The sequence below is a fragment of the Pantherophis guttatus genome, chromosome 15 (genome assembly GCF_059756535.1).
Source record: "Pantherophis guttatus breed Tessera chromosome 15, ASM5975653v1, whole genome shotgun sequence".
Classification (NCBI taxonomy): domain Eukaryota; kingdom Metazoa; phylum Chordata; class Lepidosauria; order Squamata; family Colubridae; genus Pantherophis; species Pantherophis guttatus.
In genome coordinates this window covers 7,587,097-7,614,831 of record NC_142077.1, presented here as the reverse complement: position 1 = coordinate 7,614,831, position 27,735 = coordinate 7,587,097, and the positions used below count along the sequence as shown (strand labels likewise).

The following is a 27,735-nucleotide window of genomic DNA, read 5'->3' as shown; positions in this document are numbered from 1 at the left end:
TTTCCACAATTTTGTACTACTTGAAAATGTTTTTAAAGAGAGTCCATTTCTTCTTCCATTCAAAAGTGCAACTTTCCTTTGAAGTGAAGCGTGATCGTTTTCAGAAGGCACAAGAAATTCCAGTGTGTAAAAAAAATCTTCCTGTGGTGTTGCAGGTAGTCCCCGACTTACAACAGCTCACGGAGTGATCATTCAAAGTTACAAGTGAGTTGTGACCCTTTTTTCCCCCAGTTATGACTGTTGCACTATCCCCGTGGTGATGTGATCAAAATTCAGAAGCTTGGCGACTGGTTCATACTTATGACCATAACAGTGTTCCCTTCCGCGTCAATAGGATAAGCGACATTCACTTAACAACCAGGTGACTAGCTTATCAACGGCAGCGATTGTACAACGGAATGTTGTAAAATGGGGGCAGCTCACTTAACAAATGCCTCACTTAACAACCAAAATGTTGGGTCGCAAATCGAGGACTACCTCGTCATCCTCAGCCAGCCGTTTTCCCTGACATCCTGTCTTTCTACATGCAGGCAGTTGGCGTCTTTGTCCAATAGCATTTATCCCTGATTGTGTCGTGACTCTACAACCATGTTGTGAAGTAAACTGGGCTCCCCCCACCCGTCTTTCCTCGCTTCAGGAAAAAAAACCCGTTTGTAGAAGACGGTTTTGAATTACTTTTTGGATCCAAAGGGGAGTAACTTTACTGCACGTCTGAGTTGTCGCAGACAATTAAATTAATTTCCTTTCTAGCTCCCCGAACAGGGACAAGAGCCAAAGCTATAGCAAGGGGACAAAGTTATAGTTCATTTTCACGACGTCTTTATTGGGACTAATGAGCGGTCGGAGATTTTCGCGCGTGCCTCTTCCCGAACAGGAAATCAGAAGGAATTCCAACTTTTGAGAAAGAGAGACGAAGAAGAAGATATTTTGGAATCGCTGGGAAGGGCACCGAGGGATTTAGACTTTCCCTTCGATCAAAAGATGAACAGACTCTGTTTAGCCCTTCGGATAAAGTGAGAAGGCCAAATAATAACTCAGAAATAATAAAGCAGCTTGAAACATGAAATAAATGTAATAATAAAATGTAGGAAGCGGGTTTTTTTTTTTTTACAGGAGATAAGCCACTGTTAAATAATTGGTAAATGAGAATAATAATACAAAGGGATACAATAAATTGTCAAATAAGAGAAATTAAATAACTTGTAAATTTTGGACATGGGATTAAGCATGAAAGAATTGTAACCGATCAATACACTTCCTGTAGCTGTAATGGATGATGGCTGTTTTATGCTTTGGTTTGTTTAAAAAAAAATTCTAATAATTCTAATAATTCTAATAATAATAATAATGCAGCTTGATGGCTTCTGGCATTGTAAGCCGCCCTGAGTCTCCGGAGAAGGGCGGCATATAAATCACACTAATAAAATAAAATAAATAAATAAATACTTACTGTACGATGAGAGCTGTGTGGGCTGAATTGGCACCAACTGTGGGGGGAGATTGTGGGGCTGAGTTTCCTCTTTCGGGGTGCCCGATTGCTGGAAGGCCAAATCTATTTCTTCATCGGTGAGACCTGGGGGTAGAAGGAAAGGAAAAAGGTTTGTAGAAAACTTCTCTGATTCCTGGGAGTTCTTTACTAACGTAGACAAGATAAGATAACTTTATTGTCTTTTTTTTTAACCGTAAGCACACCGTCCCAGGTTAAAAATGAAATTCTGCTGCCGGCTCTCAAAAGAAAGTGTACATCTATCCAAACACATACGCAACACACATATACACATGCTATATACATAAATATATTCATTCCATCCATCCATCCATCCATCCATCCCTATCTCCCTCCCTCCATTGATCCATGTATCCATGTATCTATCTATGTGTCTATCTATGTGTCTATCTATGTGTCTATCTATGCATCTACAGTATCTATCTATCTATCTATCTATCTATCTATCTATCTATCTAATCCATTTACCCTGTTTCCCCTGAAATAGGACATTCCCTGATAATAAGCCCAATCGGGCTCTTGAGCGCATGCGCTAAAAATAAGCCCCCCCTGAAAATAAGCCCTCCCCAAAAATATTTAAACATATGTGCAGCCGGTCCCCGCCATTAGGGTTAGGGAGACAGAGCTGGAAATCAGGTAAGACGGCAAGAGGAGCCCCATCTTGCTCCACGCGCCCCAATGTAATAAGACATCCCCGAAAATAAGGCCAAGCACTTATTTCGGGGTTCAAAAAAATATAAGACAAGGTCTTGTTTTTGGGGAAACACGGTACCTACCTACCTACCTACCTACCTACCTACCTACCTACCTACCTACCTCCCATATCTATCTATCTATCCATCCATCCATCCATCCATCCATCCATCCAATCTAATCTAATCTAATCTAATCTAATCTAATCTAATCTAATCTAATCTAATCTAATCTAATCTAATCTAATCTTAATGTAATCTAATCCATCTAAATATCCTTCTATATAAATAAAAATCCTCATCCTCAAATAACCGAAAGGACCCTGAAATGTCCTCTTTCTACTGGGACCAAAGATTTAATTTTAGAAATCACAGAAGCCTGAATCTCCGGTCCTGGTGTCCGACTCAGATTGGATCCTGCAGTATTTCTACTGTTTTGATGTCGGAGGTACCACAAGGACATAGGGGACTCCCTCCCCCCGAGATCGGGAAGAAACGGTTGCCAGAGTTTCCCAAAACGTTTTGACTGAACCGTTAATGGGACAGAAAAGGGAAAAGGTTAAACCAGCTGAACTGGGAAGCAATTGTCACGAATTACCGCTCTACGCAAATGTAAACGAAACCAAAGAATTCACTACTTGCTCTTTTTTTAAGAGGGCTTTGAGCCACCAGGTAAGATTTTGCATATCAGGGCCAAAATCTGGCCTAATTTATAGCTGGACGCCTTTCTTGTATCTACAGTTTAGCCCTGGGGTGTCGAACGCCGCATCAGGGTTGTGTTTGACCTCGGGGCGGGGGGGAAGGGGGGGGCTAGGCCAGCCAAAACAGGTTCCCAAGCTCCATTTTTGGCTGCGATGGCTGCCAGAGGCAGCGCGGGCCAGTCCTTCAGGGGAGCCCCACAGGTCAGATCTGGTCCCCGGGCTTTGAGTTTGACACCTCTGATCTAGCCTTTCCCCTTCTATCTTCTCTCCTCCAAGCTAAACAAACCCGTTTTTTAAAAAAAAATAAAGTTTTATCACACACATATTAAAACATTGGACACGGTGTAATGGCATTCTCTTGCCAAACATGCTAAAATGAAGGATAAGTATCATATATTTATTGGTTCGATTTATATGCCGCCCTTTTCCGAAGACTCAGGAAGCTATATACCTTATTGCTTATATACAATTAATCTGTTCAGTATTTACGTATATAAGACATCCTTCTTCTATCTACCGTGTTTCCCCGAAAATAAGACCCTGTCTTATATTTTTTTGAGCCCTGAAATAAGCGCTTGGCCTTATTGCCATGCGCTCAAAAGCCCAATTGGGCTTATTATCAGGAGATGTCTTATTTTGGGGGAAACAGGGTATCTATCTATCTATCTATCTATCTATCTATCTATCTATCTATCTATGTACCGTGTTTCCCCGAAAATAAGACCCTATCTTATATTTTTTTGAGCCCTGAAATAAGCACTTGGCCTTATTGCCATGCGCTCAAAAGCCCGATTGGGCTTATTATCAGGGGGTGTCTTATTTTGGGCGGAAACAGGGTATATTATTTATACATTTCTTTTATCCATTATCATTCTATTGTAGTTCAGCATACCTTATCAGAGTTCAGTTCTGATCTCTTCACCATTTGAGTCACCTTCACTATGAAAAATCCCTAGAAAAGTTTCCTGGAAACCTTAGCAAACTATTTCAGCAAAACAAGTGCTACTCCTGAATTTTGGATTCGCAGAGACTTGGGTGGGCAAACACATAATCTTTCACACTGCTGCAATTTAACCTTAAGCGATGGCGTATTATTAAGTCTTCACTGCCACTTTCCAAATGTGGCTCATTCAATTTCCTTAATTTATCTTTGCGTTTATGGCTGCTTTTGAAGTAGTTTTTCTATTGCGTTTCCCTTCATTCTTCCTCTTGGAAAAAAATATATATATAAACAAATGGGGGGGAAAATATGCACCATCAACTGCAAATGCGGCTCATTTTAATCTGTAATAACGTGGAGGGAAAAAAAAACCCAACAACAACTTGAGAGTGGGGAGAAAACTAACAATAATGTAGGAAAACAGACAGGGAAACAAAAAGCTAATTATTGGGTTAGACGACTAATTAGTCTAGATTGTTTCTGGAGATGGGAATAATTTGCTTTATTTTATGACAAATGCCGAAATAAAAAAGGCAAATGGGGAAACAGGTCTGGCTATGATTAGAAGCGACTGGGACGCAGTACACTGAAAAGAACAAAACCGAAACAGATCAGAGGAAACGGGCTCAAAACGTTTCAGAAATTAGATTGACGGTGCCACGGTTTGGAAGGCTGTCACCTGGGTCACACAAGCAGCGCTTGGGGAAGTCATCTTGACCAAGACGGATTGGGGGGGGAAATGCCGGGGACACCTCCCCATCTGCTACAGTCAGAACATCTGGGAAAAATTTGGCCAACAAGAAAGAGAGAAAGGGGGAAGAGCAAGTAAGGAAACCAGCTGCTGACCAGCATATGTAAAGGAAGTCCTACAGCTGGACTGGTTTTTTAAAGAAGAAGAAGAGGAAGAAAAGGAAGGAGGAGGAGGAGGAGGAGGAAAGGAAGAGGAGGAATAAGAATCAGAAGAAGGAGAAGGAGAAGGAGAAGAGGAAGGAGGAGGAAGAGGAAGAGGAGGAGGAGGAGAGGAAGAGGAGGAATAAGAATCAGGAGGAGAAGGAGAAGGGGAAGGAGGAAGAAGAGGAGGGGGAGGAGAGGAAGAGGAGGAATAAGAATCAGGAGAAGAAGAACGAGAAGGAGAAGGAGAAGGAGGAGGAGAAGAGGGAGGAGGAGGAAGAGAGGAGGAATAAGAATCAGGAGAAGAAGAACGAGAAGGAGAAGAGGAAGGAGGAGGAGGAAGAGGAGAGGAAGAGGAAGAATAAGAATCAGGAGGAGGAGGAGGAGGAGGAGGAGGAGGAGGAGAGGAAGAGGAGGAATAAGCAACAGGGAGGACCCAGTTGTGGGGGCAATAAGTTGACTTTGTATAAATATACAAAAGGATGAAGGCTATTGCTTAGCGCGTTGTAAGCCGCCCTGAGTCTCCGGAGAAGGGCGGCATATAAATCAAATTTTTTTTTAAAATGTAACTGTTTTCTATTGCTGACTGGCCAGACACGATGGTATTTGTAGTCCCAAACCTGTCTGGAGAGGAGATGCTGAGATAGGGAACGCTGTTTATTGGGCCGGGGCCTTCCACCCATCATTAAAAGGGAAAGAATCTGCCCATCCTTATTAAGAAGCCATTTCGGTTTTTATTTATTTGCAATTCCCTCATTACAAAGCCCATCGTAAGCATGGAATAATTAAGAAGTTCCTAACCGAATGCCCACTTCCCATTTGGAGAAAGCATTTGCGATAAATATTATCATTAAAGATTGCTCGACAAACCCACAGAGGGATCTTTCGTTCCCGAGGACTCCCAAACTGGAAAGCTCAAGAAAAAAAATATCCGTGGTTAAACCATCCCTTCTCCTAGCTCAATTCACATCCTGTTCAGAGGGGATCAAGAGATAATTTTTTTATTTCCGTGTATTAATCTGGTCGTATTAACTGGCAACAATGGGATTAGCCAAAGCGCTGCGGCTTTTATTGGGGATTCTCTTAAAATAGAGGGGATCTTTCTTTCTTTCTTTTTCTTTCTTTCTTTCTTTCTCAATCAATCTATTATCTATCTATCTATCTATCTATCTATCTATCTATCTATCTATCTACCTACCTACCTACCTACCTACCTACCTACCTACCTACCTACCTACCGGTAAAGGTTTCCCTTGCACATATGTGCTAGCCGTTCCTGACTCTAGGGGGCGATGCTCATCTCCATTTCAAAGCCAAAGAGCCAGTGCCGTCCAAAGACGTCTCAGTGGTCATGTGGCCGGCATGACTAAACACCAAAGGCACACGGAACACTGTTGCCTTCCCAACAAAGGTGGTCCCTATTTTTTCTCCTTACATTTTTTACGTGCTTTCGAACTGCTAGGTTGGCAGAAGCTGGGACAAGTCACGGGAGCTCACCCCGTTCCGCGGCACTAGGGATTCGAACCGCTGAACTGCCGACCTTTCGATCGACAAGCTCAGTGTCTTAGCCACTGAGCCACCACATCCCCTCTATCTATCTATCTATCTATCTATCTATCTATCTATCTATCTATCTACCTACCTACCTACCTACCTACCTACCTACCTATCATCTAATCCAGTGGTCCCCAACCCCCGGTCCGCGGACCGGTGCCGGGCCGTGGAGTACCTGGCACCGGGCCGCGCAGCGGCCGGGGGACATGAACGCTGCAGCGCAAAGGCTCCTGGGCCGTGCGCAAAAGCTCCTGGGCCGTGCGCAAAGGCTCCAGGGAAGAGAGCCCCGCGCAGGTACGCACGTGTGGCCCAAAGCCCCCACCCCTGCGCGCGCTCAGCGGGCCACGGTAAAATTATCAAAGGCTGATTGGTCCGCGGCGATAAAAAGGTTGGGGACCACTGATCTAATCTATTTATCATCTCTATCATCCCTCCCTCCCTCCTTTCCTCCCTCCCTCCCATCCATCCTCCCTCCCTCCCTATGTCTGTCCATCTGTCCATCCATCCATCCATCCATCCATCCATCCATCATCTATCTAAGATAGAATGATAGATTCTATCTATTCTAGGTGTTTTGAGCAGTACACCTGTGGACACCAGATTACTAGAAAAGTAAAGTTTCTACCAATCAAACCTCCCTGAGGCAAGTGGGGGATATTCCTACTTGCAGCTGAGTAGAGATATCATGTTCACAAGCAAGCAAACCATCCACAGATGTTTTTCCCCCCTGAAAAACATCTGGATCACCATTCAAGGCAACCAAAGACTAGATAAGAGCAGCTGTGTGGGTTTGTTTTTTTTAACTCTCCAAATACTGTGTTGTGTTCCCTGCTGAATCTTCCTTTTTTTTTTCACTTTACAAGGTAGTCCTCAGCTTACAACGATTGGTTTAGTGACCGTTTGAAGTTACAACGGGCACCCCAAAAAGGGATCGTTTTCCACAGTTACGACCGTCGCAGCATCCCCGTGGTCGCGGGATCAAAATTCAGATGCTTGGCAAGTGGCAAGTGTTTATGGTCGCGGCCAGTGGGGAAATTCAGCCGGTTCTATCCGGATCGCACGATCCGGTAGCGCCGGCAGCAGGAGGCTCTGCCCACCTGTCATCACGTCCCTTTTTTTGACCCTCTGCGCAAGCATTTGCAAAGTGGTAGCGAAGGTAAGTGAATATTGATTTTAATTTTATTTCATTGTGATTTGTATTGGAATTTGTCATTTTGTAAGCCGCCTTGAGTCCCCAGGGAGAAAGGCGGCATATAAATCGCAATAATAAATAAATAAATAAATAAATAAATAAATAAATAAATAAATAAATAAATACATACATACATACATACATACATACATACATACATACATAAATACATACAAACATACATACATACTACCCCTGGTTGCAGTGTCCCGGGGTATCCCCTTTTGCGATCTTCTGATAAGCAACGGGGCAAGCCAGGTTCATAAATCAAACGTGTTACCCTGTTTCCCCTGAAAATAAGACATTCCCTGATAATAAGCCCAAATGGGCTTTTGAGCGCATGGCAATAAGGCCAAGTGCTTATTTCAGGGTTCAAAAAAAATATAAGACAGGGTCTTAGAGAGAGAGAGAGAGAGAGAGAGAGAGAGAGAGAGAGAGAGAGAGAGAGAGAGAGAGAGAGAGATATGGGCGACTGCTCGCGTGCCCGCAGAGAGGACTCTGGGTGCCAGTGGTGGCATGTGTGCCATAGGTTTGCCATCCCGGTCATAGGTCTTTCTCTCCCGTTGATGCACCAGGCAACCAAGGCATCCCGTAAAATTTCACATTCTGAAGAAGAATCCTGTGGGGTCTGAAGTCGACATCACTTTTGCCAACCCAATATCCTCCGGCAAAAAAGGCAAGAGGAGTCCAATTTTGGATCCTGCACATTGGTGGGTTTCTCCCGGTTCGGCCGAGCCGGTAGCGGTGACGATATGACATCACCGAACCGGTTTTCTTTGTTTGGGAGCTGGGCCCCCCCGCCCGAGTTATTCTTACCTTTTATTTGGCCCAGCCCCCAATCTATTGCTGCCTCCTGAGTCCCAGCTGATCAGCTAGAAGGAAATAAACTGTTTAAACTCTTGCTGCAGGGCTTCAAAAGGCCGCCCTACAGCTGATCAGTGTTAAAAGGCAGTGTGGTGGTAGACCTGTGCCTCCAAAAACAAATGAGTAGACCGGTGCCTCCAAAAACAAATGGGTAGACCGGTGCCTCCAAAAACAAATGAGTAGACCGGTGCCTCCAAAAACAAATGAGTAGACCGGTGCCTCCAAAAACACATGAGTAGACCGGTACAGCTCTGCGAGCAGTTAAAAGCCTGGTAGACCAGTACCTCTGCTAAATCCTAAAGAATTGACACCTGACCATCAAGCCACGCCCACAAAATAAGCCACGCCCACAGAACCGGTAGTAAAAAAATTTAGAACTCACCCCTGATCCTGCACCAAGAACTCATGTTTTATACCCTTGCCTGTTTGAGAAAATTCCCAATTCCCAATGAATTAGGAATTGCCTTTCTCCCTTCGGTCCCTGCCCTCATGCTCTCCCCACGAAGCCCATCCTTGGGGGTCTCCTGCAGAAGAACCTCAATCCCGCCCCCACCCCACCCCTCCGCCAAAGGTTAAAAGGAACAATACAGAAAAGCTGCCAATTCCGGCCTTCAAAAGATCTCTTACAAGGCTTTTTTCTCCGCGTTGTTTACCATCACCCTTGACTAATGCGGACTTTTTTTTTTTTTTGTTTTAAATAATCTCATGCAAATTAGACACACACTTCCTTCCAGTTGATTGCTATCTGCAAGGAATAATATAACCACCAGGACGGGAGTCGGGGAGAAAGATGGGAGGAAAACAGGACGTGATTCGCCGCCGTACCCCCACCCCCCCGCTCCGACCCCTCCCCGCTCAATCTCTCCATCCATCCATCTATCTTTTCTTCTCCCAAGATGCCAGCTATGGACGGAACGGGTTTTGCTCTCCCAGCACCTTAAAATATATATATATATATATATATTTCCACGGCAGAGGTGGCTGCTTGTGCACGCGCCATTTGCATAAAGGCGCTGAGCAGCTTTGCTGTCTTTCAAGAAGTTTGCTGCTGCCACCACCAGACTGCTTACTTTAAGCACGGCCACCCCGGAGATTGACATAAAATGCGACTTAACAAAAACCTAGCCTTTTGCTAGGAAAAGTCACCCGAAAACAGAAGGGCTGGGAAAAGCTTCAGCGCACTACACACACACACACACACAAAACGGAGCCCAAAACAGAATAACAGAAGGGACCTTGGAGGTCTTCTAGTCCAACCCCCTGCTTAGGCAGGAAACCCTACATAACTACAGACAAGTGGTTATCCAACGTCTTCTTTAAAACTTCCAGTGTTGGAGCATTCACAATTTCTGGAGGCAAGTCGTTCCACTGGTTAATTGTTCTCACTGTCGGGAAACTCCTCCTTAGTTCTAAGTTGCTTCTCTCCTTGGTTAGTTTCCACCCGTTGCTTCTCGTCCTACCCTCAGGTGGCTCTGGAGAAGAGCTTGACTCCCTCTTCTTTGGGGCAGCCCTTGAGATATCGGAAGACTGCTCTCATGTCTCCCCTGGTCCTTCTTCTCATTAAAGCATTAGAATATAGAATAACAGAGTTGGAAGGAAGCAGGAAACCCTACACCCGTGATGGCGAACCTATGGCACGGGTGCCACAGGTGGCACGCGGAGCCGTATCTGTGGGCACGCGAGTGTTGCCCTAGCTCAACTCCAGCACGCATGCGCGCGTCAGCCACCTGATTTTCGGCCCTTCCGGGCCCACCGGAAATCAGGAAACAGGCTCCTCGCCCTCCCCAGCCTCCAGAGGGCCTTCGGGGGGATGGGGAAGGCAGTTTTCACCCTCCCCAGGCTCCTAGAAAGCCTCTGGAGCCTGGGGAGGGCAAAAATCGGGCCTACCGGGCTAAAAGTAGGGGGAGTGCGGGGGGGGTCACACATGTGCGGGGGGACAGGGTGCACTGAATTATGGGTGTAGGCACACACATGCACAAACCCCTACGCTCCCCCCACTTTTGGCACGCGACGGCAAAAAGGTTAGCCATCCCTGCCCAAACCATTTCAGACAAAATGGTTATCCAACATCTTCTTTAAAAACTTCCAGTGTTGGAGCAATTCACAACTTCTGGTGGCAAGTTGTTCCACTGATGAATTGTTCTCACGGTCAGGAAATTTCTCCTTAGTTCTAAGTTGCTTCTCTCCTTGATATTTTTCAGGTGCTTGATGGAGTCTGGTTCTTTTTGCAAAGAAAATACTCCATCTTCTGGGCCATTCAGACTCAATTCTTTACCTGACTTTGATGCCTGGCTAGCTGGTGCCTGTCTGACTCTTTGCAGATGAATCTCAGTGCAGTGGGAATATGTACGTTTGAAAAAAATAAACACGGCCTGTCAGTCACCGTCTCTCCCACTCGAGCGCTTTTTCAAGAGCCGGCAGCAAACTTCTCACCAATTCCTGTTTGGCACCGATTCGGCTACTGTTGTGTACTTTCAGGCCTGCCTAAGAGGCATCCTGGAACACCAAGCCATCTCCGGGTTCTTTGCAAGCAATCCACTTGGTTTTGTTTTCTTAAAAGTTCAATCCCTTGGATTATTTTTTGTTTGTTTTAAAACCATTTTGTTTAAAAACAACAACAACACCACACACACACATCACGGGGTTTTACCGCAAATATTTCAGGGCCAATGAGTAAAGACGCTTAAGAGTTGTGGCTCTTAAAAAGTGGTACCTAACACCACGTAAGTTAAATCAAATCGATGGTAAATATACAAATATTTGTTGGAGGTGCAAGAAAGAGGTCGGAACATATAAACACATGTGGTGGGATTGTGATAGTGCACAAAAAAAATCTGCGATATGGTGGTTAGAGAAATTAGAGCACTTTTGAATGTAAATTTAGACATGTCACCAAGAATTGCATTATTGTTGCTGGTGGAAAAACGGGATATAAATGAAACAAAAAGGGAATTGATTGTAAATTTGATAATGGCAGCTAGATTAGCGATGGCTTAAATATTGGGGACGAAATTGGGGTATGAGTGCTATAATGAAATTTGGAGTGTGGCAACAAATGATCAATTAACAACAGAAATTAAATTTAAAAAAGGGATGATCAAAGCAAACAATTATAATGAAATGGGGGGGGGGATTTTATAAAATCAGTGTTGGTGGAAAGAAATGGAGGGAGTGACAGGTTTTATTTTCCTGGGCTCCAAGATCACCGCAGATGGGGAATGCAGCCAAGAAATTAAAAGACGCTTGCTCCTGGGAAGGAAAGCTATGGCAAATCTAGACAGCATACTAAAAAGCAGAGACATCACCCTGCCAACAAAAGTGCATATATTCAAGGCTATGGTTTTCCCAGTTGCAATGTCTGGCTGTGAAAGTGGTCCACATAAGAAAGGCTGAGCGCCAAAGAATGGAGGCCTTTGAACTCTGGTACTGGAGAAGACTCCTGAGAGTCCCTTGGACTGCAAGGTGATCCAAGTGGTCAGTCCTAGAGGAGATCAACCCTGCCTGAAGAGGAAACTCAAATTCTTTGGCCACCTAATGAGAAGGAAGGACTCCCTGGAGAAGAGCCGAATGCTGGGAAAGATGGAGGGCAAAAGAAGAAGGGGACGACAGAGAAGGAGGTGGCTGGATGGAGTCACTGAAGCAGTTGGTGTGAGCTTAAATGGACTCCAAAGGATGGTAGAGGACAGGAAGGCCTGGAACGACGTTGTCCATGGGGTCGCGATGGGTCGGACACGACTTCGCAACTAACAACAACAATAATGTTGGGGAAGTCAGCTACGCACCTTTAACGGACTAATGTTTGGATCAATTCTTGATTTGCATAATTTTTTTGGTCTTCTTCCTTTCTTCTTCTTCCTTCCTTGGTTTTTGTGTAGATTAAAAGGAGATGCCCTCCTGCCAAGGTCGAGTCCCAGATGGGCAAAGATATGGAAATCCCTCTCCACTCCTTTCTGTTTGATTTTCCCAGTCTGGTCTTATATTTCTGGGTTTCCTGGTGGTCTCCTCTCCCCCAGGCCTTGATAGGATAGGAATAGGATCTCCGCTGGCCGCTGTCAGTTTAGAGAAGACCTTAAAAAGGTGGATTGCAGATGTTTCCATGCAAAGGGATAATTAATTGGATTTAATTACCCAACCCACCATTTTGGATTCTGCCCGATTCTTCACCGCATTATTAAATCACAACCGTACCCATGGTGCTCCTCTCTGCCCTGCCTTTAAAGAAAAAAGGGGGAAAGTCTTGGTTTTTGGGTTGGGTGTTTTTTTTTTTTTTTTAGATCTCCTACTGATGTTGTATATAGGGACGCAGTGGCTCAGTGGCTAAGACGCTGAGCTTGTCGATCGAAAGGTTGGCAGTTCAGCGGTTCGAATCCCTAGTGCCGCGTAACGGGGTGAGGTCCCGTGACTTATCCCAGCTTCTGCCAACCTAGCAGTTCGAAAGCACATAAAAAAATGTAGGGAGAAAAAATAGGGACCACCTTTGGTGGGAAGGCAACAGCGTTCCGTGCGCCTTTGGTGTTGAGTCATGCCGGCCACATGACCGCGGAGACGTCTTGGGACAGCGATGGCTCTTCGGCTTTGAAACGGAGAGGAGCACCGCCCCCTAGAGTCAGGAACGACTAGCACACATGTGCGAGGGGAACGTTTACCTTTACCGATGTTGTGCTACAGAGAACCTCTCGCGTTCAAAATTTGCTCAGTTGAAGAAGCAAAAAAGATAAAAGCCAACCAACCAACCCGCGTGGCTACGGGGATTCCGATGGAACAACATTGCATTCCATCCATTTCCTGGGTGAAAAAATAAATAAGCAAACAAACAGAGGAAGGGGCAGAATCCAATTAAAAAATGACGAGGCTAATGCAGCCAAGAAGGGAAGGAGGAGGGGGGGGCGCGAAGGGCTAAAAGATTTTTTTCTGGGTTTGGCATCAAATACCCTGGCAGGAATCCTCTCTTGCTGGCCGGAGTTTTCGAAGTCTACAATCTAAGGAAGCCGAGAAGCCAATGTCAAGGGGTGAAGAGATTGCCAAACAGTTCCTGCTTAGCGGGAGCCGCCCGCCTACCCCGCCGCCCCGAATGATGGATACCTGGAGGGAAAAAAGGACCCCTGACTTTCAAAGATGGAGCCGCTCCTCTTGTCCTAGAAGAGGGGCTCGCAGAAAAGGCCACAAACGAATAAAATCAGCGAGCCAACTCCACCCCAAAAAGACCCAGGCGAAAGAGAGCGAGAGGGCTAAAAAGGAAAAAGAAAAGAAGCTGGAATTTGGGGAGGGGAGGGGAGAGGAGAGGAGAGGGGAAAGGAAGGACCTTGGCTTGAGGTGGGTAGCTGTTGTTATTATGAACGGGATAAATAAATAAATTAGCATTTTCAGGCTGGGAGCCCGGGGAGTGGGGGGAAGGCGGGCATGGGAGCAATGCTCTCTCTCTCTCTCTCCGCCTCCACCCCAGTCGGGCGCGCGTGCCACCTTCTCCCGCAACCCCAACCTCGCAACTATTAAAAGTCGCCGGGTGACCCGGAGACCCCTATTTCCCAGAGCCTTGTATAAAATTGAATTTTTTAAACATAAATTACACGTAATGACGACACTGTAAAAACTAACAGTAATGGAAAGCTGTGCTGTATTTCATTAGCCTGTATTATTCCGTGCCACCTGATCCAAGCGGATCTTGTTTATGAGTTAGTGTGTTAGCAGGATGCCGATGGAAGCATTTGCTCCGACCTTGCGCTTCTCATTGGGGCATGAAATTACGACGCCAGCACCTTGATATTAGGGCCATAAATACAGTAAACTGCAAATTTAAGCCAACGGCTCCTATTGTCTCTGAACATAAAGCTGATCGGTATTTATTTAAAAGGAGAATGAAAAAAAAATATTATATATCACCTTGTTTATGGGTTGGGTGACCCCATCGCGCCCCCCCTTTTTTGCTTTGCCTACCAACCCCTCTCTGAGCAACCTTATTTTGCTCTCCCAGAATGTAATTGTTTGCTGGCGATGTTTAATTAAAAGCTAAAAATATCATTTTTTTTAATTAAAAAAGAAGAAGAAGAAGAAGGGCCACGTTTTAGCCGACCGAAAGGAAGCCAACTTTTAAGGAAACGCATTCCTTGCGCGAGACCCCGTTTCCGATTAAGTCACCCAGTTAATTCCTGGAACTGACTTAAAATATTTTATCCCCCCTCCCCCCCCCACAAAAGAAACAGAACCCTCCCTCGCTTTTGCACACATGCCCCCAAGCAAAGCTGCAAAACAAAGTCTTAATTAAGAGTTCTCCAACGATCAGCATTTACAATTTAAGTTACTGGAGGAGTGAAAAAACGTGGCTGCTAGTTGCTAGCAGCTCAACTTGGGAGTCCCTTTGTTTGATTTATAGCTGGAGGGAAGAGGGGAAAAAATGGTGAAGAACTTCTGAATTATCCCTAACGATGAATGCACCCGAAAGATCTGGGAACAGCACGGTTGTCTGAATCGTTCAGCTAGGACAGGGGTCAGCAACCTACGGCTCCGGAGCCGCATGTGGCTCTTTGGGCCCTCTGCTGTGGTTCCCTGTCAGGTGATCCCAACACTGGCTGGCCCCGCCCCTCGTCCTCCCCTCCCAGTCACTCCTCGCCTGGCCTGAGAAGGTAAGGGCAACAGTGGGGGATGGAGAAGCAGCCGGGGCAGAGAGAGAGAGATAGAGAGAGGGGGAGATACAGAGAGAGAAGGAGAGGGGGGGAGAGAGGGAGGGAGGGAAGAGAGAGAGATGTCAAGAGGATTTTGTGGTTCCCGGTGTTTTTTAACACCTGGTTCTCTGTCCTAATGACCGGCTGGGTAGGCGTGGCTTGGGGGGGTGTCATGTGACCGTGATAGTGAGTGACATCAAGCTGGCCACGCCCACCCAGGTTTTGTGGCTCCCGGTGTTTTCTTTTCTGTGGGAAACGGGTCCAAATGCTTATTTGAGTATATATGGTTGCAGACCCCTGACCTAGAAAAATGGCCTTGTGCCATATTTTGGTGCCCGGTTGCAAAAAATGGCAAAGTCAATAGAATGGCTGCGTCCTTGACTAAATTAAACCATCTCATGGTTTGGCAGAAGCACGCCTATCCCTAACCCAAACTATTAAAGGTTATTACTAACCAGGTCTGCATTGAAGCCCCTTTCCCCCAAAATAATCCCACACCTGCTAAAGCCTTTCGGGGATGAAGGGAGCCAATGAGAAAGCATCCGCACCATTGTCAGAGTTGCCACCGACAATTAAATCCAGAAATGATCCTTGCATTCTGGGAAGGAAGGCAGAGCGAGTGCGTGTTAACGCAAAGTATTTATTTTCATTTTTCCAGATTACAGAGCCGCTGTGAGAAAGCGGAGCCACCGTAACAAAAGGAGAAAAAAAATCAAGAGGATAAATTGTTTTTTTTTAAAGGAAAAAAAAAACCCCACAATAATAAAAAGGAATGTTTGTAGCTCACGGTTGAAATGAGGGGGTCCCCAAAAAGGAAAACAGGAGTGCAGTTGGCACTTCTTGTATAATGTCCATCTCTCGGCTGGGACCTAAGATCACACTCACCTCTATTACATTAAATGTAGCAAGGGGGAGGGGGGGAGAGAGAGGGAAGCAAGGAGAGGGGGAAAGAAAAAAAAAAAAAGAAAAGAACCTCAACACAAAGGCAAAAGGACGTTGGGATATCACAAACCGTAACACGGCATAAATCACAACATTACAAGCCGGGTGCAAAATAATATATTTCGTCGGCGCTTTAAAAGCGCGAAGGAGTTGCGGTTCCTGCTTGTTGGGGGAGGTCAGATTCTGCCCCCCCCTCCCACACACACACATACACACACACACACACAATAAGCTGGATGCAAAGAGAGTCCTCTGAGTGTTGGAAGTGACCCACTTGTGAGAGGGAGGAAGAGATGAGCCTCGTCAGATCCAGGTTGTCTCTGCAAGAGCCGAAGGATGCTCTGGTCTGGGATGGCCAGAGATCGGGCATTTCTGGGTGAAAATATTAGCATCCAGGATAGAGAAGAAATGCCCTTGGCAACTGGGTGGCAAAAGACTAGCCGGTTCAGTGGCAAACCTAGCTACTACAGAAAGATCAAAGAAGCAGTATTATTATTGTTGTTATTAGTTTTATTCATTAAACATGAAACTCAGTCAACTGGACATTTAAAAATGTATCACAAATATTATTGACTGATGCTAATGGTTGATATGGGTTGCTGCCAGTGTCCTAGGTATCAACCAAGTATCATCTTCTTCTTCTTCTTCTTCTTCTTCTTCTTCTTCTTCTTCTTCTTCTTCCTTCTTCTTCTTCTTCTTCTTTCTCCTCCTCCTCCCTCTTTTTCCTCCTCCTCCTCTTCTTCTCCTTCTCCTCCCTCCCTTCTTCTATTATTATTATTATCTCTTTTATTCATTGAACATGAAACTCAGTCAACTGGATATTTAAAAATGCATCAGAAATACGATTGACTGGTGCTAATGGTCGATACGGGTTGCTGCCAGCATCCTAGGTATCAACCAAGCATCTTCTTAAAATATACGATGTTCCGAGTAGCGCAGTTTTTTTGCAGTTCCGCTGGTGTTATTGCAGGAAGCTGCAATTTCTTGATGTGTTTTGTAAAATTCTTGGACATGGTACTAAGTGCCCCGATGACAATGGGTATCACTGTGACATGTTTCATATATAATCGTGTAGTTTCGATGGCCAGGTCACGATATTTCGTGATTTTTTCCCCCCCCAGTTCAGGTACCTCCTGGTACCGCGATATCAATAAATTGTATGCCTCGGGTTTTGACAACTGTGATATTTGGCGTGTTGTGTTCCAAGTGACGATCCGTCTGTATTCGAAAGTCCCACAAGATAGTTCACCTTCTCATTTTCTATAACTTTTTCCACTTTGTGCTCCCTTTTCGGATACAGGTATGTCATATTTTTTACATAGTGACCAGTGGACTAATTTAGCAACTCGATCGTGTCTAGCTTTGTAGTCAGTTTGCGCGATTTTGCTGCATTTACATATTAAGTGTGAAACAGTTTCGACTTTGTCGTTGCATAGTTGGCAGTTTGGATTGTCGGTGGATTTTTGTATCTTTGCTTTCATGGCATTAGTTTGTAGTGCTTGTTCTTGAGCAGCCAGTATTAAACCTTCAGTTTCTTTCTTGATGGTTCCCATCTTAAGCCATGCCCGTGTCAAGCTGTCATCACATTTTCCTTCAATGTTTTTCAAGTGCTGTCCATGCAAAGCTTTGCTTTTCCATCCATTTAATCTGTCATCCAGCTGTTTTTCCTTATATCCTGCCTTTGTTTCTGTTGCTTTTATAATGTTCTCCGTTTTCACAGCCTGCAGCAATTTTTCTGTACTTTGGTTCACATAATCATTCAAACTTCATTTTTCTTCTTCTACAGTTTGATGGATTTGCAACAGTCCTCTGCCCCCTAATTTTCTTGGCAGGTACAACCTGTCGATGTCACTTCGTGGATGTAAAGCGTGGTACATATTCAAAAGTTTGCATATTATTATTGTTGTTGTTGTTGTTAGCTCTTTTATTCATTAAACATGAAACTCAGTCAATGGAACATTTAAAAATGTGTCACAAATATGATTGACTGGCACTGATGGTTGATACGGGTTGCTGCCAGCGTCCTAGGTATCAACCAAGTATCTTCTTAAAATATATGATGTTTTGAGTAGCGCAGTTTTTTGCAATTCTGCTGGTGTTATTGCAGGAAGATGCAATTTCTTGATGTGTTTTGTAAAATTCTTGGAATTATTATTATTATTATTATTATTATTATATTATTATTATTTACTTTATTCATTAAACATGAAACAGTCAACTGAACATTCAAAAATGCATCACAAATACCACTGACTGGTGCTAATGGTTGATACGGGTTGCTATCAGCGTCCTAGGTATCAACCAAGTGCCTTCTTAAGATGTACGATGTTCCAAGTATTATTATTATTATTATTATTATTATTATTATTATTATTATTATTCCCTCTCCTGCGTTTTGCGCGAGTAAGGAAGGCAACACTTGGAATCAAAACTGAGAAAGCGTGAAGGGACGCCGTTTCTTTCGAAGGAAATGGCTGTTTACACAAAGAGAGGATACCATCTGATATATACAGTGGATGCACAGAGTAGAAACTGAGCTCGACTTCCCAGCCCTTCGTCCTTCCTCCTGAGCCACAAGAGAAGCTAAAAAGAGAAGCAAACACACACCCGTGCTCGAATAGTAAAACCTACGCAAAAGTTTCATCATGGGCCTCGCAGGATTCGTGCTGAATGCGGGCCCTGCCGGTCCAATTCTCCAGGGCTGAGACTGGCACAACAGCCAGAGCTCTTTGGGGGGTTGTTAATAGTATTTATTCTCTACATCCCCATCCCAAAGGAAAAAAAGAAAAAGAAAAGGGGGAAGAGAGACCTTGGCAAGGGTTTACAAAGCTGCAAGTTTGGGGAAGGGGCTTTTTTGGGGAAGCTGCAGTTTGGGAAAGGTGATGGATGAATCTTCTAGTAACCCAGGAACAAAGATGTCGGCTGGTATCGGGGATGCTGTGCCCACTTATACTGAAGGTTGTTCAAAAGGAGGTTTGATCAACTCAGTTTCTTGATGATTGACAGGGCTGGGTTTGTCTACAAGAAGATTGGGCAGCTCGGATGACTGTTGTTGCAAAGGGCAAGAAATGAGCAGATTTAGGCTCAATTGCAGGGAGGGAAAGCAAATATTTAAATATTAAGTTCTCTTCATGGTAGATGCCTTGGAAATTGGCGTCTTCTTCTCCAAGGTCAGGCTTCATGGCTGTCAGAGGCACCCTCATTCCAATTTCCAAAACTTGTTCCTTGTCTCAATATCTCGCCTGGGCACAGAAGGGAATGGTGGGCTTTGCCACTGCCACTTACGACTGGCAAATCATACCAGGTTTTTGAAGTGGGCAGGTCTGACGGCCCCCTACCTTTCAAACTCCTTCGGATAGAGGTTTCGGACACTGAAGTTCAAAACATTTTTTTTTTGGGGGGGGGGAGATATGGTGCATGAAATCTATAGGCTTGGGTCAGCTTCACACGGCCTTGACTGTGGTGGAATTCAAATTTTTTTACTACCGGTTCTGTGGGCGTGGCAGAGGAAGGATACTGCAAAATCTCCATTCCCACCCCATTCCAGGGGAAGGATACTGCAAAATCTCCATTCCCCCCTCCATTCCAGGGGAAGGATACTGCAAAATGCCCATTCCCTCCCCACTCCTGGGGGAAGGACATTGCAAAATGCCCATTCCCTCCCCACTCCTGGGGGAAGGATATTGCTTCCCCACTGATTCTGCTTGTGAGAAGGTCGCAAAAGGGGGATCGTCTGAGCTCGGGACGCAGCAACAGTCATAAGTACAAACCAGTCACTATGTGTCTGAATTTTGATCATGTGATCATGGAGACGTTGCCAAGGTCGTAAGCAGAAGTGGTATTCAGCCGGTTCAGCAGAACCAGTTGCGGAAATCGCAGGTGGGCCTGCCCACTCGTCCTGGGTCTATGCCATCCTATTTAGGTACGTTTTTGAGGCCGGGTGCATGCATGGAAAGCGTGTAGGCCAGCAAAGCATATGCATGGAAGGCCAGGCGCATACGTGGACACGCGTGCTCACATTTGCAAACTGGTAGGGAAAGTAAGTGAATACTAATACGGTTGTAAGTGTGAAAAACGGTCGTAACACACTTTTTTCAGTGTCGTCGTAACTTTGGTTAACTAAACGAACTGTTATAACTTGAGGACAACCTGTACTTACAGGGTCCTGCAATCCGAAGAGTCCTGAGCTTTAAAAACGCAGTGACCGGAAACCAATCGTCAATCTGTCCTTTTCAAAAACCGATCGTCAATCGGTCGTTTTCGATGGTTTTGTTTTTACTCGTTTCTTGAGGTCTCCAGAAATTTCCTGCTTTTCTGATGCAAGAAGCTACAGCTGAGCTCCCGACGAACAACAGGAACCCACAGACGATATAGATTTAATTGACAAGTATAGTACAGAGGCTTGTTTTTTTTTTTTTTTTAAAAAAAAGGCTAAACTCCAGGGTATTCGAAATAAACACCTTCTAGATGCCCCCCTCCCTTTCCCACTGCCAACCCTTCCCTAGCGCTTCAACACGGGCGCCCGTTTTTTTAGCCGACACAGAATTCACACCTCGCAAACAAATTATTTAACTGCTCTTATTCCCCTGGAGGATTGCAGCGATCATCTGAAAATGCGGCTCATCTCTCGCCTCGATGCAACCGCCTTGATAGGTTAAATGCCGCCGTTTAATTACAGTAATGGAAGCTGCTATTTTTTGGTTCTTATAAACATAGCTTCCCTCTTCTTTCTTCTTCTTCTTTTTTTTTTTTAAAGGCAAAACCACAAAGTCAGACTTAGCCCGTGTGTGTGTGTGTGTATATACATATAATTATTATTACTAAGTTTCAGAGCGCAACGCGGGAAACACACATGGGAGGAGGAAGAAAAAGGAGGATTTTTTTAAAAAAAATGCCAAATGGGTGACCGGGGATAAAAGTTGTGGGGAAATGACACTAAATGCCAAACAACTGTGAGTTCCTGCCCCTCGTTTTAATCTAGGGAGATTAATCCACTTTACAAATTGTTTCAACTTCTACCCTCAAAACGAGGTTATAGCAATAGCACTTAGACTTATATACCGCTTTACAGCCCTCCCTAAGCGGTTTACAGAGTCAGCCTCTTGCCCCCAACATGGTCCTCATTTTACCGACCTCGGAAGGATGGAAGGCTGAGTCAACCTTGAGCCTGGCGAGATTTGAACTGGCAAATTTCAGGCAGCCGGCAGGCAGCAGAAGTGGCCTGCAGTACTGCACTCTCACCACTGCGCCACCGCGGCTTGTAGAGCACTGCACAACAGAACAACTAGACACAAGGGCAGTTTTTCCCCGCGTGCCATCACTCTGCTAAACAACTCATTCCCACAACAAACTATTTAGTAAGACAGTATTACTATTATTCTTCTCATCCTTCCTATTGCCTATCTCCTCCCACTTACGACCGTAACCTTGTTGCTGGTATCTTTACGATTTATATTGTTTTATTTAGTTTCCTAGTTTGATTTTGATTGCTTATTTAGTATCCTAGGACTATCACAAAGTGTTGTCTCTTATGATTCTTGACGAGTGTATTTTTTTATGTACACTGAGAGCGTATGCACCGGAGACAAATTCCTTGTGAGTCCAATCACACTTGGCCAATAAAGAATTCTTATTCTTATTCTTTACAAGTGCAGAGAGCAAAATTCCATATTTGTAGAAAAAGCAGAAAGTGCACGCTTTCACCCAGCTACAAGGCTGTGCGTAAAACCCCCAAAACTCCATTTCTGTTGTGTCTGTCTCTCTCTCTCACACACACACAAACACACCAGCAACTTAACAGTAGCTTCCTCACCCAGGTGGGCCAGTGGAGATGGAATCTCTGCATGCAGAGATTAAGATTAAAAAATGAGTTACAGGCTTACAACAGTTCGTTTAGTGACCATTCAAAGTTATGACGACACTGCAAAAAGAGACTTACGGCCGTTTTTCACACTTACGACTGTTGCAACGTCCCCCACGGTTGCGTGGTCAAAATTCAGATGCCTGGCAACTTGTATTTATGACGGTTGTAGTGTCCCCAGGGTCATTTGATCCCCTTTTGCCAGATTCACTTAAGAACCACGTGACTCATTTAACAACGGATTGACTTAAGAAGCGGGGCAAGAAAAGTCGTAAAATGGAGCGAAACTCAAAAGCAACATAAATTTTTTGGCTGCCTGTATTTGGGTCACCTCTCTCATGCTTTCCCATAACAGCTGGCTGGTCAGTATCCGAAACAGAGTCCCGGATTAAGCATCTCTACGTCACATACAATTGCACAATCACAACTTCGAACAGGGCACTTGATTCGAATGAAACCCAAGCCTCTCCGAGCAGGGTCACAGCCCTCGTTCTCCACCCCGGCTGGCCTGCCACGGAGAATAAATGGTCCAATTTCCAATGACATATGGTTGTATGGATTTTGGAAGGGTCTCTGTTAGCTGAGGTTGAAGTTGATTTAGCCCCCATACCAAACTTCCCCCTTCCACGCAGCCCCGTGGATGGAGTCTCTTTCTTCATTTTTCACCTTTCATGTCTCGTCCCATTTTTAAGCTCCCTGATGCTCGGCGCTTCCTTTAATAGCACTTATTCACATCGGTTGCACGGGAAGGCAGAATTAATAGCAATCGGATAGCAAAGGTATGTTCCGCCGTCATAAATCCGGCACCCTTGCAGAATCTCAACTGTAGGATTTGCAGACAGTCAAGGATAAAAGTGGAGTTTTCAAACCCGCCAAAATATTTTCATGTCAACCATCCCTTGCTGGTCTCAGCCGGAGGGGAGCCGAGATCCAGAATGTAGGGAGTCCTCGACTTATGGCCAAAACGGAGACCAACATTTCCACAGCTAAGCAATACAATTGCTGAGTGAGTTTTGTTCTACTTTACGACCTTGCCATGCAGTTGTTAAGCAAAATCAACACCGCTGTTAAGTTATTATGGTGGTTGTTAAGTCAATCCGGCTTCTCCCTTGACTTTCAGAAGGCCGCAAAAGGGGATCATGTGACAAATACACACACACACACACACCGGGAGGCTGCAACCATCATAAATATGAGCCAGTGGCCAAAATTTTGATCCCGTGATCACAGGGATACTGCAACAGTCATAAAGACGAAAAACAGTCGTCAGTCACTTTTTTCAGGCCGTCGTAACTTTTAATGGTTGCTAAATGATTGTGATCTAGATAGCTTACTAAAAAGCAGAGACATCACCCTGCCAACAAAAGAGCGTATAGTCAACGCGATGGTTTTCCCAGTTGCAATGGATGGCTGTGAAAGTTGAACCATAAGGAAGGCTGAGCGCCAAAGAATGGAGGCCTTTGAACTCTGGTGCTGGAGAAGACTCCCGCGAGTCCCTTGGACTGCAAGGCCATCCAACCGGCCAGTCCTAGAGGAGATCAACCCTGACTGTTCTTTAGGAGGCCAGATCCTGAGGATTAAACTCAAATACTTTGGCCACCTGATGAGAAGGGAGGACTCGCTGGAGAAGAGCCTAATGCTAGGAACTATGGAGGACAAAAGAAGAAGGGGACGGCAGAGAAGGAGGTGGCTGGATGGAGTCATTGGAGTCGGCGTGAGCTTCAGTGGACTCCAGAGGATGGTAGAGGACAGGAAGGCCTGGAGGAACATTGTCCATGGAGTCACAATTGGTCAGACATGACTTCACAACTAACAACCACAATTGATTGTGAGAACTACCTATATCAGGAAGAGCACAGAGTGTCCACCTTTTCAAGAATATCCATCCATTCTTGCCCCGCTGGCCGCAGAATTCCCAGTTTGTGCCGACCAAGAATTCTGGGGAGTCAAAATCTCAACATCTGGGGATGGTATCCAGATGAAGAAAGGATGCGCGCGAGAGAACGTTAAGTCTCCTTTGGAATTTAAGCAGCGTTGTTAACACCTTGATGGCCTCTCCTTGCTCCATGTGCGTCTAGCAAGAGAGTTGACATTACTGGTAACTGGAGAGGGGAAAAAAAGAGGGTTTTTAAAAAATTATTATTTGCTCAGCGGTCCTCGCACAATGAAGTCCCTTGGTAGCAAAAAAAAAAAAAAAAAAAACCGATCCCAACTGGCGCCTCTCGTCTTCCCTTCGCAAAGACGTGCCCTTTAAGGTGAGGGAGGTCAGCCGTCGACAGGAGACAAATTTAATTTTGTTGATCACCATAAAAAGGGAGTGTTTTTTCCACACGGACACCACCGGGGGGGGCATGAATATTGCCGGTCAGGTCAGGTGGGAACGCAGCAGAGCCAGGGCCGGGCCAGGCGAGAGAAAGTTGCGCGGACACGTACTTAAAAAGAAATTCAATCAGCCAATGCTAATGCCTAAGGTCAGCCAGCGCACATCAGGAAAAAAAGAAATCTGATAGGGGAGCACTTTTTTTTTTTATATATAACCCATGTATTGAAAATTTATAGAAAATTGTAATGCAACCGCCCCCGCGTGCCGGGGGAGAGCGGAGCATGCCCCTTAGATTTTTTAGATGACTTGCACAAACGTGTATTTTACAGAGTGCAACCAAGTCAAGACTTTCAAAAAAGTGTACGGAGCAGGAAAACTCTTATTAAGGTGGGGGAGGAATAACAGAGGTGGAGTAAAGGTTCCCCTCGCACGTAGGTGCTAGTCGTTCCCGACTCTAGGGGGCGGTGCTCATCTCCGTTTCAAAGCCGAAGAGCCAGCGCTGTCCAAAGACGTCTCCGTGGTCATGTGGCCGGCATGACTCAATGCCAAAGGCGCACGGAACGCTGTTCCCTTCCCACCAAAGATAGTCCCTGTTTTTCTACTTGCATTTTTTTTTAACGTGCTTTCGAACTGCTAGGTTGGCAGAAGCTGGGACAAGTCACGGGAGCTCACCCCGTTACGTGGCACTGGGGATTCGAACCGCTGAACTGCCGACCTTTCGAGCGACAAGCTCAGCATCTTAGCCACTGAGCCACCGCATCCCTAAGTGGATTAGCGCCTTCTTTTTCTCCATGCCCAAGGAACTTTTTTTTTCCCCAAAGGGCACCAATTGGCTTCCGGAGACAACCATGTTTTGTGTTGGTATGTGGAATCAGACAACAGCCAAAACTTTCACCAAAAATACAGAATTGTGGTGTAGTTTGGTGTCAGGGATGGATACGCCCACTCCTAACTCAACCTTTCTCTACTTGCCCTTAAAAACAGGAAGAAGGAGAAAATGCTAGGGGCCTTTTAAGAGCCAGACTGCTTCGGGGCTTCGGCCAGCCTGTTCACAACAAACAATCCTTCTGCCAAATAAGGTTTGTAATGAAAGAAAAGGGACGTGGTGGCTCAGGGGCTAAGACGCTGAGCTTGTCGCTCGAAAGGCCGGCAGTTCAGCGGTTCGAATCCCTAGTGCCGCGTAATGGGGTGAGCTCCCGTTCCTTGTCCAAAGCTTCTGCCAACCTAACAGTTCGAAAGCACATAAAAAAAAATGTGAGTAGAAAAATAGGGACCACCTTTGGTGGGAAGGAAACAGCGTTCCGTGCGCCTTTGGCGTTGAGTCATGCCGGCCACATGACCACGGAGATGTCTTTGGACAACGCTGGCTCTTCGGCTTTGAAACGGAGATGAGCACCGCCCCCTAGAGTCAGGAACGACTAGCACATAGGTGCCAGGGGAACCTTTACCTTTAATGAAAGAAAAGACCGGCTCTCAGCAGCCTCTGATCAAATTTGTTTTTTAAAAAGAAAACTCCTTCCTGTTTTAATTCGTTATTCCCTCCCACCCACGTTTGCAGAAAGGAAGGGGGGAAGAAATGATTAAAAGATGCTGCTGTTTCTTTTCTCTTCCATCTGGAAAGGCAATAATAATAATAGCAACGATGGAGGAGGGCCTATAAAGACCCCTGCCTTTTTCAACTCAAATAAGACAGCGCTTGACATAAACTTAACTGGCTCAGCCATCAAAACTTTGGAGACGAATCTCCTTCTGCCTAGCATAAGCCCAGCCGACGGAGGAACTCTCTCTTTCTCTCTCTCTCTTTCTCCTGTCAATGACAGTACAATTTTCCCTCTTGACACACAGCCACGGAAACCACAAAACAGCGAGAAGAGCGAGCCGGCCAAGGCGAGGGTGGTTAACGACGGCAAGCCAAGCCAGGCCTTAGGTTCCCGACACCGCAGCGGAGGAAATGCTTTGGCGGACGCCGAAGCGATGCTGCGAGAGCTTAACTTGATCTTCCGAAGCAGGGCGGGTGTGGATGTGATTGCTTCGATGGGAAGCAACCTGTGTCTTGTTGTGAGGATGTGTCAGCGTCCCGGAGGAAAAGGTGCCGAGGGTAGGAGAAAAGAGATCTGGGTGGGGGGGTCGGGGAGGAGAGCCATTCTGTCCCTCGTGGTGATGGCTGCCGAAGGATGCTTAAAGAGTTTAAATCACGTTTGGCTTGGCTACAAAGGAGGGGTGGACGAATTGCAAGGAGGAGAAAGGATTCCTGCAGCAAACCGAACCTCAAAAGTCAACGGCAAACCGAATCTTCAAAAGACAAAAAGCCGGAAAAACGGGGGCAAGAGTCTATTATTGCACTTAATAGGACTCGCGCCTTCAATTATGGACCAGCCGAATGCATTAAAGGGTTTCGACAAACCCACTTCAGAGGGTCTTCATAAAACTGTTAAGGAGAGCAGGGGGCCATTCCTGAGAAATTAATGCAGTGCTTTGACTCTTAAGAGTCAAACTCCCCCCACCCTCACCCGGAAATGATGTCTTAAAAGAAGATGCTCAGGTTTTTTCCCATTGATATTTCAAGGCCTGCTGTTTTGCAAAACGAAGACTTCCGCTAGAGTTTTAGAATGCGTAGGGCCTCCTTTATTCCCCGTGTACTCTCTCGGCCACACACGTATTTAGCGGGACTCCCAGGGTGAGCTGAGCCATCGTGCGGTTTGGCTCAGCACGCTCCACGACCCCAACGCCTGCAAACCACGCTTGGCGGTTTAGCCGTCTTAGGCGAGCCCAAGCCAACTTGTGTGGCTTAGCCAACATACCACGGTTAACCGAATCCTTCCTTAATGGGAGCCACACGTCCCCTCTTTGCGGGCTTAGCTACTGAAATCCCTCTCTAAGGCACGTCAGAAGTTGAAGAGGACTTCGCTGGCTTTTCCGGGGGGGGCGGGGGGGGCGGGATGTCTGCCAGCTGACTGGCCTCGCATTCATCCCTGTTTCACTCCCATCCCGTGCAGCTTGCTTTGTGTCAGACCTGGCTGTGATTTTTTCCCCCCCCCTTTGACTCTGTCTTTGGAAGACAAGTCCTTCCGTTCACAGCACTGCAGTCAAGGGTGCTCGTTTTAGGAAAGGGAGGGTTGGTTGGTTAGGAGCTATGAATGCTTCGTGTTCTCTGCTTGCTGCGTAATAGGAAGTTTGGAAAACACCTTAACATTTGAAGAGTGATTTTGTTTTTTGTTAACTCCTTTCTAATAAAAAAAAATTATTAGGGGTCATGAATCAGGAAGGAAGGAAGGAAGGAAGGAAGGAAGGAAGGAAGGAAGGAAGGAAGGAGAGAGAGATGGGAGGGATGGGATAATGGAAGTGAGGGAAGGAAGGAAAAAGAGAGAGAGTGGGAGGGAAGAAGAACGGAAGGAAGGAAAAAAGAAAGAGAGAGAGTAGGAGGAAAGAAGGAAGGAGAGACAGACAGGGATGGGATAATGGAAGTGAGGGAAGGAAGGAAGGAAGGAAAAAGAGAGAGAGTGGGAGGGAAGAAGAACGGAAGGAAGGAAGGAAAAAAGAGAGAGGGAGAAGAAGGAAGGAAGGAAGGAGAGATGGGAAGGATGGGATAATGGAAGTGAGGGAAGGAAGG

The 27,735-nt window shown here is 45.6% G+C and overlaps 1 protein-coding gene across 1 annotated transcript in view; it reads right to left on the bottom strand.

Annotated features, from left to right (window-relative positions):
* PEX14 (peroxisomal biogenesis factor 14) overlaps nt 1–27,735 on the bottom strand; it is a 120,194-nt gene that overhangs the window by 21,867 nt on the left and 70,592 nt on the right. Inside the window, exon 4 of the mRNA XM_060682407.2 lies at nt 1,451–1,573. Coding sequence (XP_060538390.2) covers nt 1,451–1,573 — 123 coding nt within the window. The remainder of the gene's footprint in view (nt 1–1,450; nt 1,574–27,735) is intronic.